General features: G+C 40.5%; 1 protein-coding gene across 4 annotated transcripts in view; it reads right to left on the minus strand.

The window, feature by feature from the left end:
• grik5 (glutamate receptor, ionotropic, kainate 5) overlaps window positions 1–18,526 on the minus strand; it is a 617,387-nt gene that overhangs the window by 57,081 nt on the left and 541,780 nt on the right. For all 4 annotated transcript variants that reach the window (XM_061947301.1, XM_061947318.1, XM_061947309.1 and 1 more), the window contains one exon: window positions 1,627–1,830. In XM_061947301.1, the coding sequence (XP_061803285.1) occupies window positions 1,627–1,830 (204 nt within the window). The remainder of the gene's footprint in view (window positions 1–1,626; window positions 1,831–18,526) is intronic.

The following is an 18,526-nucleotide window of genomic DNA, read 5'->3' on the forward strand; positions in this document are numbered from 1 at the left end:
ATTCACATTTCTATCACAATTATCATACTGTAAACATGGTAAGCTAACTTCATTAAAATTAATAGTCCTGTCAATAGCATGGAATTACAATTCAAATGTAGTTTTTTTTTGTAAGCCTTTCAAAAGAATTCAAAATATGAAAAATTCATGAAAATTAATTGAAGCCATCAGACACTTGAAAAGTGGCACATCACATCTCTAATGTAATCATTTGAACTTTTCAACAGAAATAGCACTGCAAAAATATTAAGGACATACTTCTGTATTTTGGTAGTTATGCTGTCAACATTTAACAAGATTTCTTCAACTTGGACTTGAAAGCATAAATAGTATAAACACTTTTAACAGTATAACAGTACTAAACAATTCCAATAGATAACATTGGTGTCATTACCTTTTTGTGGCTAAAATCCGAAAAACGTTGAAAGTTTTCCACTTGTATCGCTAGCAACGGCATTAGACTTGTGTTTTTTTGTCCCAACGTGGTCTTTTACATCGCTAATTCCTCCGTGTCCGATCGAAAAATCTTGTCTGCACAAGGTGCAATTCGCGTAGTTTTCACCCTTTTTGGAACGGATAATTATTCCCGGATAGGCTTTTGAATATTCTTCACGGAATGACTGCAGTTTTCTTTTCGGTTTAAGACTCGTTTGCGATTTTTCTCCGGCTGATTCCATGATCGTTCGCTCGTTTGGAAACAATGGCAACTGGTGCCTCGTGCTTGGCAGCGGTGCTATAAATAGCCTCACGCATGGCATTCGGAATGGCTCGATAGGAAGTTACGGGAAGCAGTGTCGATTGTCATTGTTGTTACGCGATTTCGTGAATAAAACTTTAAAAAATATTTTTTTTTTTAATTAATGAAAAACCGTATTTTTTATCACTGCAACCGTAACCCGGAATAGGTTGATGAAAACCGTACTAATTACGGGAAAACCGGAGTAGTTGGCAGGTATGTGAATTTGTTGTCACATTTTTGTAAAGAAAACAATATTTTCTTTCTTTTTTTCCCCCAAACAAACCCCAAATATTTAAGATATGTTCAAGATATGTTAATCCTATCTTTAAAAAAGTAGAAAAACCTATTTAGATCATTTTGATATATCCAAAAATGTGCTCAAAAAAGCTGGTTTCAATGCATGTAAACATACAAGTGTGTGTGTATGGCGCGGTGACACTGGATTTAGGGTAGGGCCCTACAGGAGTCTTGCATATGGGCACCTAAAAATGTGCTGCTAAGCCCCTGTATATGTGCATTAATGCAGGGGTCTTTACCTTTTTGACCTAGGGGCCCACTCAAATATTAACACTGATTCAGTCATCTTACTCTTGATTTGGATAATATTCAATAATCAACGTGCCGGGTACCATCTCTTCGCAAAGAGACACGGCCAGGGATCCCACTACGATGGTGAGTTGATTTTTCATGCTCATTTTTTTTGCTGATTTTATCTGCCACACGTGGAAAGCCGGTCCGTGAAAATAATGCATACATTAAACCGGTCCCTGGTGGAAAAAAGGTTGGGGACCCCAGCTCTAGAACACATAATTTCTATACATTTTATTTCTCTCTAGGTAACAATGTATTCAAAATAGAATCAAATCAACTTAAAGTCTAGTATTTACCCTGTTGATGAGTTCTCCCACCATGCCCGTCCAGGAGCCGTTGGGCTCGGGGGCGCCGTAGAGGCCATCGTCCACCAGCTTGATCCTGAAAGAGAACTTGAGGATGTCGGCCAGCTCCCTCAGCATGTCCACACAGAAGCCCTCGTACTGCTCGTTGCCGTGGAAATCCTGGTAGTTGTCCTTGCGCATCACGTACGGGTTTTCCTGCACAACATGAGACACGACATATACTGTATACAGTAGAGAAGGGATTCGTACGGCCCCAATTCCTGGGTGGGTCTCACGTGAGAGGAAGAAGGGGTGTTAATCATTTTGCAATGCAGTCTGCTGAAACCTACTCAGTGGCCTATGTTTCAGCTTGTTCTGTCTTCAATGACTATACAAAAAAAACAAAAAACTGGACGGTTGAGCTTTACCCTACTCACAGGGAACTTTTATTCAACAGTTGCCATTCAACATATACGGCACACTTCTCCCGGTGCGTCTCTCTAAACCCTACGGGTAGGAACACCACACATACACGCAATTCCTATTGTTACATCCCTTTTTTTTCAAATATTACTGTATATTACCAAATAAACGCCATTGGGAAAATAACCTCAGCCTTCCCGGTAAGGTCTATTCAGGTGTACTGGAGAGGAGGCTACGCCGGATAGTCGAACCTCGGATTCAGGAGGAACAGTGTGGTTTTCGTCCTGGTCGTGGAACTGTGGACCAGCTCTATACTCTGGGCAGGGTCTTTGAGGGTGCATGGGAGTTTGCCCAACCAGTCTACATGTGTTTTGTGGACTTGGAGAAGGCATTCGACCGTGTCCCTCGGGAAGTCCTGTGGGGAGTGCTCAGAGAGTATGGGGTAACAGACTGTCTTATTGTGGCGGTTTGGGTACAGGCACCCATGGCCTCACCTGCCATCATGGAAAGAAAAAAAAAGTAAAAAGAAAAAAAAAAAATTAAATTGTTATATGTATCCAGTGATTATACTATAGAGTTATTTTCCATTTAACTTCACCAGTTTTAGATTATTTTTATGCAAAATCGCTGAATTTTCACATTTGCCGTTCAAATACTGAGAAGAGACGGTGCGGTGAACAGCAGCCAGTTGAGGCACGTCACTCAGTGCCTCAACATGGATTCCGGACTCGCCTAACTGCTGGCCTGCTGTGCAGTGAGACTGTATTGCTATATGAATTATATTATACATTTCCATAGTTTAGTTAGCTGAGGTATATAATGTACAGTGTATTTTGTCAACAACTGTATGTGTGTAAAGTATTTCTTGTGCTGAGCGATCATAAAACGGCTGCAAAAGACGCACTGGCTGAGGATCCAGTAATCCCGCCTCCTGCACCCCCGCCGTAGAATTGTTATATCAACTAAAGCCCACACTTAAACTTTCCACGTGCAAGATTGAATCTATTTAAAAAAGTTATTTCATACGAAGCCAAAAAGTGCAAAAACAATAATGTTCGTGTTGGAGGAGTTGTGAATGACTGCAGGGCCACCACATTAGGTACACCTGCAGACTGCAGGTGTATCTAATTCACAACTCCTCCAACACGAACATTATTGTTTTTGCACTTTTTGGCTTCTTATTAAATAACTTTTGTAACCTATTTTCATGGGCTTTTCTCTTTGTGATATTAATTTACTGTTATGCGCTGTTATACAGTATATGCCTTGAGCTCTTATTTTGAAGGCGCTAAGAGCGGAAGTGATGACATGGACTGGAGCCTCCGTGTTTGTTATTTTGTAGTTTCATACAGTATAGGCGACATTTATAAACCCTCGGTTACACTTTTTTAAATAGATTCAATCTTGCACGTGGAAAGTTTAAGTGAGGGCTTTAGTTGTGGACTTCATTTCCAAGTAAAGGTAAGACCATAATAAAGTTTTTTTTTTAGTAAATGTGCTTTTTTGTGTGCTACAGTTTGTATGTGTAAAGTTAAAGTTAAGTTAAAGTAGCAATGATTGTCACACACACACTAGGTGTAATGAAATTTGTCGTCTGCATTCGACCCATCCCCTTGTTCACCCCCTGGGAGGTGAGGAGAGCAGTGGGCAACAGCGGCGCCGCGCCCGGGAATAATTTTTGGTGATTTAACCCCCAATTCCAACCCTTATTGCTGAGTGCCAAGCAGGGAAGAATGCTGGTATGAGCTTTTAAACATAACCCGTTAACTGCTGCCAATCAAATGGTGAATAAGATACTCTTTAGGGTTCATATGTTTGTAAATCTGACTGTGATGAAGTCAGTGCCTCACCAGCCATCAACCTCACCGCACGTCACTGGTGTAATCAGTGTCAGAGCTTGGTCCACATTGCCGGCAGTAAATCGGACACGTTTCCAGTGAGGGTTAGACTCCGCCAGGGCTGCCCTTTGTCACCGATTCTGTTCATAACTTTTATGGACAGAATTTCTAGGCGCAGTCAAGGCGTTGAGGGGATCTGGTTTGGTGGCTGCAGGATTAGGTCTCTGCTTTTTGCAGATGATGTGGTCCTGATGGCTTCATCTGGCCAAGATCTTCAGCTCTCACTGGATCGGTTCGATGTGAAGCGACTGGGATGGGAATCAGCACCTCCAAGTCCGAGTCCATGGTTCTCGCCCGGAAAAGGGTGGAGTGCCATCTCCGGGTTGGGGAGGAGATCTTGCCCCAAGTGGAGGAGTTCAAGTACCTCGGAGTCTTGTTCACGAGTGAGGGACGAGTGGATCGTGAGATCGACAGGCGGATCGGTGCGGCGTCTTCAGTAATGCGGACGCTGTATCGATCCGTTGTGGTGAAGAAGGAGCTAAGTCGGAAGGCAAAGCTCTCAATTTACCGGTCGATCTACGTTCCCATCCTCACCTATGGTCATGAGCTTTGGGTCATGACCGAAAGGACAAGATCACGGGTACAAGCGGCCGAAATGAGTTTCCTCCGCCGGGTGGCGGGGCTCTCCCTTAGAGATAGGGTGAGAAGCTCTGTCATCCGGGGGGAGCTCAAAGTAAAGCTGCTGCTCCTCCACATCGAGAGGAACCAGATGAGGTGGTTCGGGCATCTGGTCAGGATGCCACCCGAACGCCTCCCTCGGGAGGTGTTTAGGGCACGTCCGACCGGTAGGAGGACACGGGGAAGACCCAGGACACGTTGGGAAGGCTATGTCTCCCGGCTGGCCTGGGAACGCCTCGGGATCCCCCGGGAGGAGCTGGACGAAGTGGCTGGGGAGAGGGAAGTCTGGGCTTCCCTGCTTAGGCTGCTGCCCCCGCGACCCGATCTCGGATAAGCGGAAGAAGATGGATGGATGGATGGAAAATAAACGCCCATGTCCGCATTTTGTGAATTAACCGCCCCTTCCTAAAAACCGCATATGTCCAAATAGCCGCCCATGGGCTGTTATTTGCATCATTTAGATTAAAATGCTACTGGGGTTGCGTTTGCTGCAGTATTATTGTTTTGATGGTTTTATAGAGTACTTGGTAGCATCATTTTATTTTTCCTGTATGCTGCTTTATTTAAAACTTGGATTCTGTAGCTTTTATTTTATTTGAGTGACAGTATTATTGTTCTGTTTTGATTATGGGTTTTATACTTGAGTACTTGGTACCATCATTTTATTTTTCCCGGTAGGCTGCTTTATTTGAAAAGTTTATTTATTTTTAGTACTGGTATTCTATTTGACAATTGTTGCACTACTGCCATGTTGAGGCCTTGTTGATCTCTTGTCTTTTTGATAGCTTACCTCATGTTGATCTCTTGTTTTTTTGTTTGTATGTTAACAATAGTTTTTACATTTAAAGTTTTTTGTACGAAAAAAAAAATACTGGACAGTAACCATTGTAACCAAATAATGGCCTGGTGCAGGCTGGTGCAAGAATAAATAAAAGCCTTATGCAAATAACCGTTTCTTTTAAACGCCTGTCTCCAAAATCGATTTTGTGGAATAAACGCCCGGGCTACTCTTTGGTAGTATACGGTAAATCCAACAAAATCAACTTTTAAGTTGCTACTATACAAACTCAAAATAGCATGCATTTTCAAATTGCTACTTATTCAAAACATTCTTAGTGCATAACTTTTCGTACTTTTTAGTTACCGAACAATGTACCTTAGCTTACTCACAGGGAACTTTTATTCAACAGTTGTCATTCGACATATACGGCACATTTCTCCCGGTGCGTCTCTCTAAACCCTCCGGGTAGGAACACCACACATACAAGCAATTCCTATTGCTACAGCCTAGTGGTTAGAGTGTCCGCCCTGAGATCGGTAGGTTGTGAGTTCAAACCCCCGGCCGAGTCATACCAAAGACTATAAAAATGGGACCCCTGCTTGGCACTCAGCATCAAGGGTTGGAATTGGGGGTTAAATCACCAAAAATGATTCCCGGCCGCGGCACCGCTGCTGCCCACTGCTCCCCTCACCTCCCAGGGGGTGATCAAGGGTGATGGGTCCAATGCAGAGGACACATTTCACCACACCTAGTGTTGGAATAATTGTTTGTAAGTTATCACAAAAGAAACCTTGTATTATGAATGCTGTCTTTCGAGGCCTAACAAGAGGAAGAAGGCTCGTGAAACGCCACTGTGATTTCAACACGGACAGATGGCAGGATCTGCTCAACTTCCAGAGGAACTCTCTTTGAAGTGTTAAACGAACTCTCTCTGAAGTATTTCACAAACTCTCTTCCAACTATTTGGTAACCGAGGTCAACGCTATTTACGACCCGCTGCCCTCTTGAAGTTGCTGTGGTCAGGAGACGGGAGGGGTTATCCATTGTCCTCCAACACCTGCCCCAGCTGGATCCAGGAAGAGCCCAAGCCCGAGAAATCCTCTTCTTGGACTTCAATGCGACCGAAAACAATGACTGTTTTACATACTTCCCATTCCTGCTGTGACATGTGTTGGTGCGTGAACATTGAACATCTGAAAAAATGAGGAGACGAAAACCTTCTTCGTCAGAGCGTGGTGCAGGACTGTACAGAGAGTGCAGTGGCCATGTCTCTCCTCAATATTGAGTCCAAATTGAATTCTGTCTCTGTTTGATTCCTTGCCTTTTGTCTTGTTTAATAGATGTCCTCAGTGTTTGAACGTGACACCTAGTGTGTGTGTGTGTGACAATCATTGGTACTTTAACGTAACTTTAACTTAAAAATGATGGAGGGTGCCACTATACATACACCTACTCAGTGGCCTAGTGGTTAGAGTGTCCGTCCTGAGATCGGTAGGTTCAAATCCCGGCCGAGTCATACCAAAGACTATAAAAATGGGACCCATTACCTCCCTTCTTGGCACTCAGCATCAAGGGTTGGAATTGGGGGTTAAATCACCAAAATGATTCCCGGGCGCAGCCACCGCTGCTGCCCACTGCTCCCCTCACCTCCCAGGGGGTGATCAAGGGTGATGGGTCAAATGCAGAGAATAATTTCGCCACACCTAGTGTGTGTGTGACAATCATTGGTACTTTAACTTTAACTTTAGCTGAGGCTGTGGTCAAAGCTGGAATTGTCACAAAACACATTTAAAGATATTTAACACTCTACTGCCACCTGGCGGCTAAAGTGTATAGTGCATGCTCCAAAATTGTTACGTTTCATGTGTCGACGAATTGCGCCATATGACAACGAGAGAACAATAAACATTTGTTTGTCGGCTGTAGGGTTGTACGGTATACCGGTACTAGTATAGTATCGCGGTACTAATGAATAAAAAAACAGTACTATACTCTGTTTGAAAAGTACCGGTTCCCAACAGGCATGATGGCGCGCCATCATGTCATAACATCAGAGGTGGGTAGAGTAGCCAGAAATTGTACTCAAGTAAGAGTACTGTTACTTTAGAGATTTATTACTCAAGTAAAAGTAAGGAGTAGTCACCCAAATATTTACTTGAGTAAAAGTAAAAAGTATGTTGTGAAAAAACTACTCAAGTACTGAGTAACTGATGAGTAACATACACACACATATAATATATATATATATATATATATATATATATATATATATATATATATATATATATACATACACACACATATATATATATATATATATATATATATATATATACATATATATATATATATATATATATATATATATATATATATATATATATATATATATATATACATACACACACATTTATATATATATATATATATATATATATATATATATATATATATATATATATATATATATATATATATATATATGCACATATATATATATACAGTATATAATTTATATTTATTTATTTTGCCGTTTTTGTTTACATGTTAAAGGTGTTTTAATGAATATACATGCATGTTTAACACATATGGATTCCTTTCTTTCATGAAGACAAGAATATAAGTTGGTGTATTACCTGATTCTGATGACTTGCATTGATTGTAATCAGACAGTAGTGATGATAGCGTCCACGTTTTCAAATGGAGGAGAAAAAAAGTTCCTCCTTTCTGTCTAATACCACATGAAAGTGGTGGGTTTTTGGCATCTTATTTGTCCAGCTTCCATATTCGTTTTTATACACTTTACAAGAAATACATTGGCGGCAAACTCCGTAGCTTGCTAGCTTGTTTGCGCTGGCTTTCGGAGACTCTTGTTTTGAAAGCGCAGGCGCGATGGAGCGGCACTTTTATTGTGAAGACAGGAACTGTGCAGTCAGTCTTTAGGCTTTTGACGGGATGTACGGTTGAAATAAAAAAGGGTCTTTTTTCCTTCACACTTTTGATTGATTGATTGAAACTTTTATTAGTAGATTGCACAGTACAGTATATATTCCGTACAATTGACCACTAAATGGTAACACCCCAATAAGTTTTTCATCTTGTTTAAGTCAGGTCATGTGACCGCCTGGCTCTGTTTGATTGGTCCAACGTCACCAGTGACTGCATCTGATTGGTGGAACGGAGTGAACGTCACCAGTGACTGTATTTGTTGAAACGCAGGCACTATGAAGGTCTGTCTGACAGACCAAAACAAACAAAGCGTGCATTAACAGATCGATAAAAATTAGTAGCGAGTAGCGAGCTGAATGTAGATAAAAGTGGCGGAGTAAAAGTAGCGTTTCTTCTCTATAAATATACTCAAGTAAAAGTAAAAGTATGTTGCATTAAAACTACTCTTAGAAGTACAATTTATCCCAAAAGTTACTCAAGTAGATGTAACGGAGTAAATGTAGCGCGTTACTACCCACCTCTGCATAACATTGCTGGTTTTACGAGCAGAGGAGCATGTTCGGCAGCGCACAATCACGGATTACTTACAAGTAGACAATGTGTGTACACAGAAAAGGGAGAACGGTACGCATTTTGGCTTAAAAACTAAGGATAAAGGTGAAGTTATAACACTGAAACTCCCTCAGGAAGAGGTGCTTTAAGACATGGCTATCAAACTCGCGACTAAAGTCCATCCGCAGTCTGCAGTGTTTTAGCTACTTCTAAATCACTAATCTTTGCCTCCGTGGCGACGAATAAAGTAAGTTTCTTACAAGTATCATCCCTGCAGGACGAGGAAGAGCTAACTTCACTACACACCGTAGGAGAATACAACAGCTCACCGGCGTCACCGCTGACAATAGCTAGCACGCCTGAACATAAACAAATGCCATGGTCGGATCTACACCTGACATCCACTGTAATGATACCAAGTACAATAGCGTATCTCGTCGATACATCATCACAAAACTTTTTTCCTTTTAAAAAAAAAAATCATATGTTTATAAACTCAGGAAATATGTCCCTGGACACATGAGGACTTTGAATATGACCAATGTATGATCCTGTAACTACTTGGTATCGAATCGATACTGTTGCGTTTTGGACCAGTTGTTCCTCCCAGGGAATTCAAGTCACAATTCGCTCCCAAGTTCTTTCCGACACTTAAAGCTGAGTTGAAAAACCACCAGAGACAGAATAGGTATTTTGTTGTATATTCTCAAAGCTTTGCCAATATACATTTTTGATTGAGACCAGTCTAACCCTAGAACATTCTATTGCGCCTCCCAAAATGGTCTGTCTTCCCGATCCCACCACCCTCTCTCTCGTCCCATCTCTGTAGACAAAACAAATGCTAGTCAAAACACATTCCAAAGAACTCAAGGTTAACACACACAGTATACTTGCAGACAGAGCAGCAAGAGAAGAAATGGAAAACACCAGCTGTTTTCAAATATGACTATGAAATAAAAGAAGTACAACTTAAATTCGGATAAATGTAAATATCTGCCTCCGACAATACCTAAATTTGAGGTATCATCCAGAACTAATGTAAAGTATCCAAACAACAGAAGAATAAGTAATTATTACATTTGAACAGAAGTGTAGATAGAACATGTTAAAAGAGAAAGTAAGCAGATATTAACAGTAAATGAATGGGTGGATTAATAATACATTTTTAAAGCTTGTCCTTTATAATGTTGACAAAATAATAGAATGATAAATGAAACAATATGTTACTGCATACGTCAGCAGACTAGATTAGGAGCCTTTGTTTGCTTACCGTATTTTTTGGACTATAAGTCGCAGTTTTTTTTCATAGTTTGGCCTAATTAGGAGTGACAGATTGTTTGGTAAACGTATAGCATGTTCTATATGTTATAGTTATTTGAATGACTCTTACCATAATATGTTACGTTAACATACCAGTTGGTTATTTATGCCTCATATAACGTACACTTATTCAGCCTGTTGTTCACTATTCTTTATTTGCCTTTCAAATGTCTATTCTTGGTGTTGGCTTTTATCAAATAAATTACCCCCAAAAATGCGACTTATACTCCACGACTTATATATGTTTTTTTTCCTTCTTTATTATGCATTTTCGGCTAGTGCGACTTATACTCCGGAGCGACTTATACTCCGAAAAATACGGTACTTACATGATTCGGCAATTGCTAATCAATAAATAGCTAGTTCTGTTTTAACGTCGGGTTAATATTGTGGAGGGGGCTAAATTGTTATGGAAAATAATAATGTAACGTTAGGTAATTACAGTACTCCCACCTTACATTCCTCAGGGACATTTGTATTAGATCTTTTAAGCAGGTGTTTTTTGTTTACATTGTTATTGCCTTCAGGTTAGCTAATGTTTGCCCTGCAGGTAATAGTCACTTTTCCACCCCTTTATATATTAGGTATAGTTGTAAGTAAAAAAAAAGGTCAAAGACAAAGCTATTCAGTTTCTTGTGAGTATATACACTTCCAATGCCAGATTGGTTAGGGCCGGGCCTGCTTACTACTAAAAGACAAGTTGTCTACTATGTTCACTATTTTATTTAAGGACAAACTTGTTCTTCGATTGCAATAAGAAACATATGTTTAATGTACCCTAATATTTTTTGTTAAAATAAAGCTAATAATGACATTTTTTTTGTGGTCTCCTTTATTTAGAATAGCAACAAAAAAGATTTTGGTACCGGTACCAACATATTGATATCGGGACAGCCCTAGTTTGCTGCATGTTATTTGAAAGGACATTGATGTCTGTCATCAAGCATGTCACAAAAATACTTCCAGCAAACTTGGTTATTTTCTCACCTGTCACGTTTTTCTTCAATGAACCGCAGCTCTCCAGCGCCAACAGCACTCGTACTGCTACCACCCCTTTGACAGCCGACACAATCATCTTGCTACTTACTGTACCGTATTTTTCGGAGTATAAGTCGCTCCGGAGTATAAGTCGCACCGGCCGAAAATGCATAATAAAGAAGGAAAAAAACATATACAGGTAAAAGCCAGTAAATTAGAATATTTTGAAAAACTTGATTTATTTCAGTAATTGCATTCAAAAGGTGTAACTTGTACATTATATTTATTCATTGCACACAGACTGATGCATTCAAATGTTTATTTCATTTAATTTTGATGATTTGAAGTGGCAACAAATGAAAATCCAAAATTCCGTGTGTCACAAAATTAGAATATTACTTAAGGCTAATACAAAAAAGGGATTTTTAAAATGTTGGCCAACTGAAAAGTATGAAAATGAAAAATATGAGCATGTACAATACTCAATACTTGGTTGGAGCTCCTTTTGCCTCAATTACTGCGTTAATGCGGCGTGGCATGGAGTCGATGAGTTTCTGGCACTGCTCAGGTGTTATGAGAGCCCAGGTTGCTCTGATAGTGGCCTTCAACTCTTCTGCGTTTTTGGGTCTGGCATTCTGCATCTTCCTTTTCACAATACCCCACAGATTTTCTATGGGGCTAAGGTCAGGGGAGTTGGCGGGCCAATTTAGAACAGAAATACCATGGTCCGTAAACCAGGCACGGGTAGATTTTGCGCTGTGTGCAGGCGCCAAGTCCTGTTGGAACTTGAAATCTCCATCTCCATAGAGCAGGTCAGCAGCAGGAAGCATGAAGTGCTCTAAAACTTGCTGGTGGACGGCTGCGTTGACCCTGGATCTCAGGAAACAGAGTGGACCGACACCAGCTGGACTGCTGCTGAGTGGTCCAAAGTCATGTTTTCTGACGAAAGCAAATGTTGCATTTCCTTTGGAAATCGAGGTCCCAGAGTCTGGAGGAAGACAGGAGAGGCACAGGATCCACGTTGCCTGAAGTCTAGTGTAAAGTTTCCACCATCAGTGATGGTTTGGGGTGCCATGTCATCTGCTGGTGTCGGTCCACTCTGTTTCCTGAGATCCAGGGTCAACGCAGCCGTCTACCAGCAAGTTTTAGAGCACTTCATGCTTCCTGCTGCTGACCTGCTCTATGGAGATGGAGATTTCAAGTTCCAACAGGACTTGGCGCCTGCACACAGCGCAAAATCTACCCGTGCCTGGTTTACGGACCATGGTATTTCTGTTCTAAATTGGCCCGCCAACTCCCCTGACCTTAGCCCCATAGAAAATCTGTGGGGTATTGTGAAAAGGAAGATGCAGAATGCCAGACCCAAAAACGCAGAAGAGTTGAAGGCCACTATCAGAGCAACCTGGGCTCTCATAACACCTGAGCAGTGCCAGAAACTCATCGACTCCATGCCACGCCGCATTAACGCAGTAATTGAGGCAAAAGGAGCTCCAACCAAGTATTGAGTATTGTACATGCTCATATTTTTCATTTTCATACTTTTCAGTTGGCCAACATTTCTAAAAATCCCTTTTTTGTATTAGCCTTAAGTAATATTCTAATTTTGTGACACACGGAATTTTGGATTTTCATTTGTTGCCACTTCAAATCATCAAAATTAAATGAAATAAACATTTGAATGCATCAGTCTGTGTGCAATGAATAAATATAATGTACAAGTTACACCTTTTGAATGCAATTACTGAAATAAATCAAGTTTTTCAAAATATTCTAATTTACTGGCTTTTACCTGTATAAGTCGCACTGGAGTATAAGTCGCATTTTTGGGGGAAATGTATTTGATAAAAGCCAACACCAAAAATAGACATTTGAAAGGCAATTTAAAATAAATAAAGAATAATGAACAACAGGCTGAATAAGTGTACGTTATATGAGGCATAAATAACCAACTGGTATGTTAACGTAACATATTATGGTAAGAGTCATTCAAATAACTATAACATATAGAACATGCTATACGTTTACCAAACAATCTGTCACTCCTAATCGCTAAATCCCATGAAAGTTGTTTAACTTTGGCGATCAAACTAGTACAAAACATGTACAGCTGAATTTGACCAGCAGAGGGGGATAAAGCTACAACTTAGGTTTAGTAGTGTCAAACCACATGTGTGCAATGTTGGTTGTGTGTTTTAACACTAAACCTTCTATTTTATCCATGTAACATACACTATGGACGTTACACTTTTGTAATGTTTATATTTTCAGTCTAACAAACCTAAATGTGAAGTGAAGTGTGAAGTGAATTATATTTATATAGCGCTTTTCTCTAGTGACTCAAAGCGCTTTTACATAGTGCAACCCAATATCTAAGTTACATTTAAACCAGTGTGGGTGGCACTGGGAGCAGGTGGGTAAAGTGTCTCGCCCAAGGACACAACGGTAGTGACAAGGATGGCGGAAGCGGGGATCGAATTTGGAACCCTCAAGTTGCTGGCACGGCCGCTCCACCAACCGAGCGATACCGCCCCGATAAAGGAAGACGTATAAAGAGGAAGAAAAATAGTTCAAAAGAAGGGACATCAATCATCAACAAAAATTAGCTTCTGTTTCGTCATGCTGTTAACTATCTGTGTAGCTGCACATGCTACACAGTAACGAGTAGCGAGGGAAGTATAATGAATTTATTGACAGTGCAGTGTGAAAGCTGTTGTGGTTACTTTGTAAATAAGTACCGTATTTTTCGGAGTATAAGTCGCTCCGGAGTATAAGTCGCACCGGCCGAAAATGCATAATAAAGAAGGGAAAAAACATATATAAGTCGCATTTTTTGGGGAAATGTATTTGATAAAAGTCAACACCAAGAATAGACATTTGAAAGGCAGTTTAAAATAAATAAAGAATAGTGAACAACAGGCTGAATAAGTGTACGTTATATGAGGCATAAATAACCAACTGGTATGTTAACGTAACATATTATGGTAAGAGTCATTCAAATAACTATAACATATAGAACATGCTATACGTTTACCAAACAATCTGTCACTCCTAATCGCTAAATCCCATGAAATCTTATACGTCTAGTCTCTTACGTGAATGAGATCAATAATATTATTTGATATTTTACGCTAATGTGTTAATAATTTCACACATAAGTCGCTCCTGAGTATAAGTCGCACCCCCGGCCAAACTATGAAAAAAAACTGCGACTTATAGACCGAAAAATACGGTACCAAATAAATAGCTTCGAGGTCGGTAAGCACAGCCAAAATGATTTCGTACATTAGGCGCACCGGGTTATAAGGCGCACTGTCGAGTTTTGAGAAAATGAAAGGATTTTAAGTGCCTTATAGTCCGAAAATTACGGTACTTCACAGCTATTGTAAACCACGACACTTTTGTTGTATATATGTGAACAACACCTCTTTGGCAAAGTGTAATAGAGAACTTAATGACAAAAGCAACATTAGCGGACCACAATATTGTATTTGCATTTGTGTGTACCGTATTTTTCGCAGTATAAGTCGCACCGGCCGAAAATGCATAATAAAGAAGGAAAAAAACATATATAAGTCGCACTGGAGTATAAGTCGCATTTTTTGGGGAAATTTATTTGATAAAAGCCAACACTAAGAATAGACATTTGAAAGGCAATTTAAAATAAATAAAGAATAGTGAACAACAGGCTGAATAAGTGTACGTTATATGAGGCATAAATAACCAACTGGTATGTTAACGTAACATATTATGGTAAGAGTCATTCAAATAACTATAACATATAGAACATGCTATACGTTTACCAAACAATCTGTCACTCCTAATCGCTAAATCCCATGAAATCTTATACGTCTAGTCTCTTACGTGAATGAGATCAATAATATTATTTGATATTTTACGCTAATGTGTTAATCATTTCACACATACAGTTAGGTCCATAAATATTTGGACATTGACACAATTTTCAGTATTCCAGCTCTGTACAACACCATAATGGATTTGAAATGAAACAATCAAGATGTGCTTTAAGTGCAGACTTTGAGCTTTAATTTGAGGGTATTTACATCCAAATCAGGTGAACGGTGTAGGAATTACAACACATTTTATATGTGCCTTCCACCTTTTAAGAGACCAAAAGTAATTGGACAATTGGCTACTCAGCTGTTCCGTGGCCACGTTTGTGTTATTCCCTTGTTTTTTTTTCATTTATTTCATTTACAAAAAGCAGATAAAAGGCCTAGATGTCATTTCAACTAACATAATCATAAATCAAATTGTCACTTTCTAATACTTTGTTGCAAATCCTTTGCAGTCAATGACAGCCTGAAGTGTGGAACACATAGACATCACCAGACGTTGGGTTTGGTCCCTGGTGATGCTCTGCCGGGCCTCTGCTGCAGCTGTCTTCACTTCCTGCTTGTTCTTTGGGCATTTTCCCTTCAGTTTTGTCTTCAGCAAGTGAAATTCATGCTCAATCGGATTCAGGTCAGGTGATTGACTTGACCATTGCAGGACATTCCACTTCTTTGCCTTAAAAAACTCTTTAGTTGCTTTCGCAGTATGCTTCGAGTCATTGTCCATCCGCATTGTGAAGCGCCGTCCAATGAGTTTTGAAGCATTTGGCTGAATATGAGCAGATAATATTGCCCCAAACACTTCAGAATTCATTCTGCTGCTTTTGTCAGCTGTCACATCATCAATAAATATAAGAGATCCAGTTCCACTGACAGCCATGCATGCCCACGCCACTACACTACCACCATGGTTCACTGATGAGGTGGTATGCTTTGGATCTTGAGCAGTTCCTTGCCTTCTCCATACTCTTCTCTTTCCATCATTTTGGTACAAGTTGATCCTTGTCTCATCTGAGCCAAAGATGTTGTTCCAGAACTGCACAGGCTCTTTTACATGTTTCTTGGCAAACTCTGTTTTTGAGGCTCACCAGTTGTTTACACCTTGTGAAGAAACCTCTGTATTTCCTCTGGTGAAGTCTTCTCTTCATTGTTGACTTGGACACAGATACACCTACCTCCTGGAGAGATTTCTTTATCTGGCCAACTGTTGTGAAGGGCTTTTTCTTGACAAGGGAAGGTATTTGTCTGTCATCCACCACACTTGTTTTCCGTGGTCTTCCATGTCTTTTGGTGTTGCTGAGCTCAGCAGTGTGTTCTCTCTTTTTAAGAATGTACCAAACAGTTGATTTGGCCACACTTCATGTTTTTGCTATCTCTCTGATGGCTTTGTTTTGATTTTTCAGGCCTAATGATGGCTTGCTTCACTAACAGTGACAGCTCTTTGGACTTCATATTCAGAGATGACCTCCCCAGATTCAAAATGAATATACCACACTTGAAATGACATCTAGGCCTTTTATCTGCTTTTTGTAAATGAAATAAATGAAAAAAAACAAGGGAATAACACAAACGGAACAGCTGAGTAGCCAATTGTCCAATTACCGTATTTTCCGCACTATAAGGCGCACCTAAAAACCACAAATTTTCTCAAAAGCTAACAGTGCGCCTTATAACCCGGTGCGCTTTATTACGATTCATTTTCATAAAGTTTCGATCTCGCAACTTCGGTAAACAGCCGCCATCTTTTTTCCCGGTAGAACAGGAAGCGCTTCTTCTTCTACGCAAGCAACCGCCAAGGAAAGCACCCGCCCCCATAGAACAGGAAGCGCTTCACCCGCCCCCGGAAGAAGAAGAAAAAACGCGCGGATATCACCGTACGTTTCATTTCCTGTTTACATCTGTAAAGACCACAAAATGGCTCCTACTAAGCGAAAAGGATCCGGTTCATAAAAAGACGCAATCTCTCCATCCGCACACGGATTACTACCGTATTTCACAGCAACTGATATTCCTGTGAACCGCACTGTGGAACGGGAGCACGTACGGTGAATATTCGCACCACAGGGAATGAGAAGTCATCCTTCACTGTGGTTCTAGCTTGCCATGCTAACTTCCACCCATGGTGATATTCAAAAGGAAGACCTTGCCAAAAGAGACCTTTCCAGCCGGCGTCATCATAAAAGCTAACTCGAAGGGATGGATGGATGAAGAAAAGATGAGCGAGTGGTTAAGGGAAGTTTACGCGAAGAGGCCGGGTGGCTTTTTTCACACAGCTCCGAAGGCGAACACACCTTCACTAAGACGGGCAGACAGCGCCGGACGACATACGCCAACATTTGCCAGTGGATCGTAAATGCCTGGGCAGATATTTCGGTCACAACTGTGGTCCGAGCTTTCCGGAAGGCAGGATTCACAGAACTACTGGACAACAACAGCGACACTGACTCCGATTACTTCGACGAGACGGAACCGGCCATTTTGGATGCCACGCTTGCGCAACTTTTCAATTCGGACACCGAAGACGAAGAATTCGAAGGATTTACGAATGAAGAATAACTTCAGAAGGTGAGCGCTATGTTTATTTTGTGTGTTGTGACATTAACGTTCGAGCAACATTATGTTGCTATTGCTCTACACCATTTTGAATTTTACTGTGTTTGTGATTGCACATTTGCGTACATTTTGGGACAGAGTTGTTAGAACGCTGGTTTTCAATATATTATTAAAGTTTGACTGAACTATCTGACTGTTTTTTTGACATTCCCTTTAGCGCAGCGTAGGCGCGGCTTATAATCCGGGGCGGCTTATTGGTGGACAAAGTTATGAAATATGTAATTCATTGAAGGTGCGGCTAATAATCCGGTGCGCCTTATAGTGCGGAAAATACGGTACTTTTGGTCCCTTAAAAAGTGGAAGGCACATATAAAATGTGTTGTAATTCCTACACCGTTCACCTGATTTGGATGTAAATACCCTCAAATTAAAGCTCAAAGTCTGCACTTAAAGCAGATCTTGATTGTTTCATTTCAAATCCATTATGGTGTTGTACAGAGCTGCAATACTGAAAATTGTGTCAATGTCCAAATATTTCTGGACCTAACTGTAAGTCGCTCCTGAGTATAAGTGCGTTACCGAATACATTTTAAACTCCTTTTATTTGTTTTTAAATGTCTAAACAACCTCGCGCCAACCTATCTCTCCGACCTCCTTCAGCCTTACTGCCCCACCCGATCCTTAAGATCAGCCGATCAGCTGCTGTTGACGGTCCCTGACACAAGGCTGAAGCTTAGAGGTGACAGAGCTTTCGCCGTTGCTGCTCCCAAGCTCTGGAACGACCTACCCCTGAGTGTTAGACAAGCCTCCTCTCTTCCTGTTTTTAAATCTCTCTTAAAAACATACTTTTATTCCATGGCTTTTAACACTGAGTGATATCCATCCTGCAATGGCGCCCCATAAAACACCTGCTGTGATCCTGTTTTTATGTTTTTATGTTTTTATTAATTCTATTTTAGTTATTTATTTTCTATCGTGTTCTGTTTGTG

Source organism: Nerophis lumbriciformis, linkage group LG04, assembly GCF_033978685.3.
Source record: "Nerophis lumbriciformis linkage group LG04, RoL_Nlum_v2.1, whole genome shotgun sequence".
Classification (NCBI taxonomy): domain Eukaryota; kingdom Metazoa; phylum Chordata; class Actinopteri; order Syngnathiformes; family Syngnathidae; genus Nerophis; species Nerophis lumbriciformis.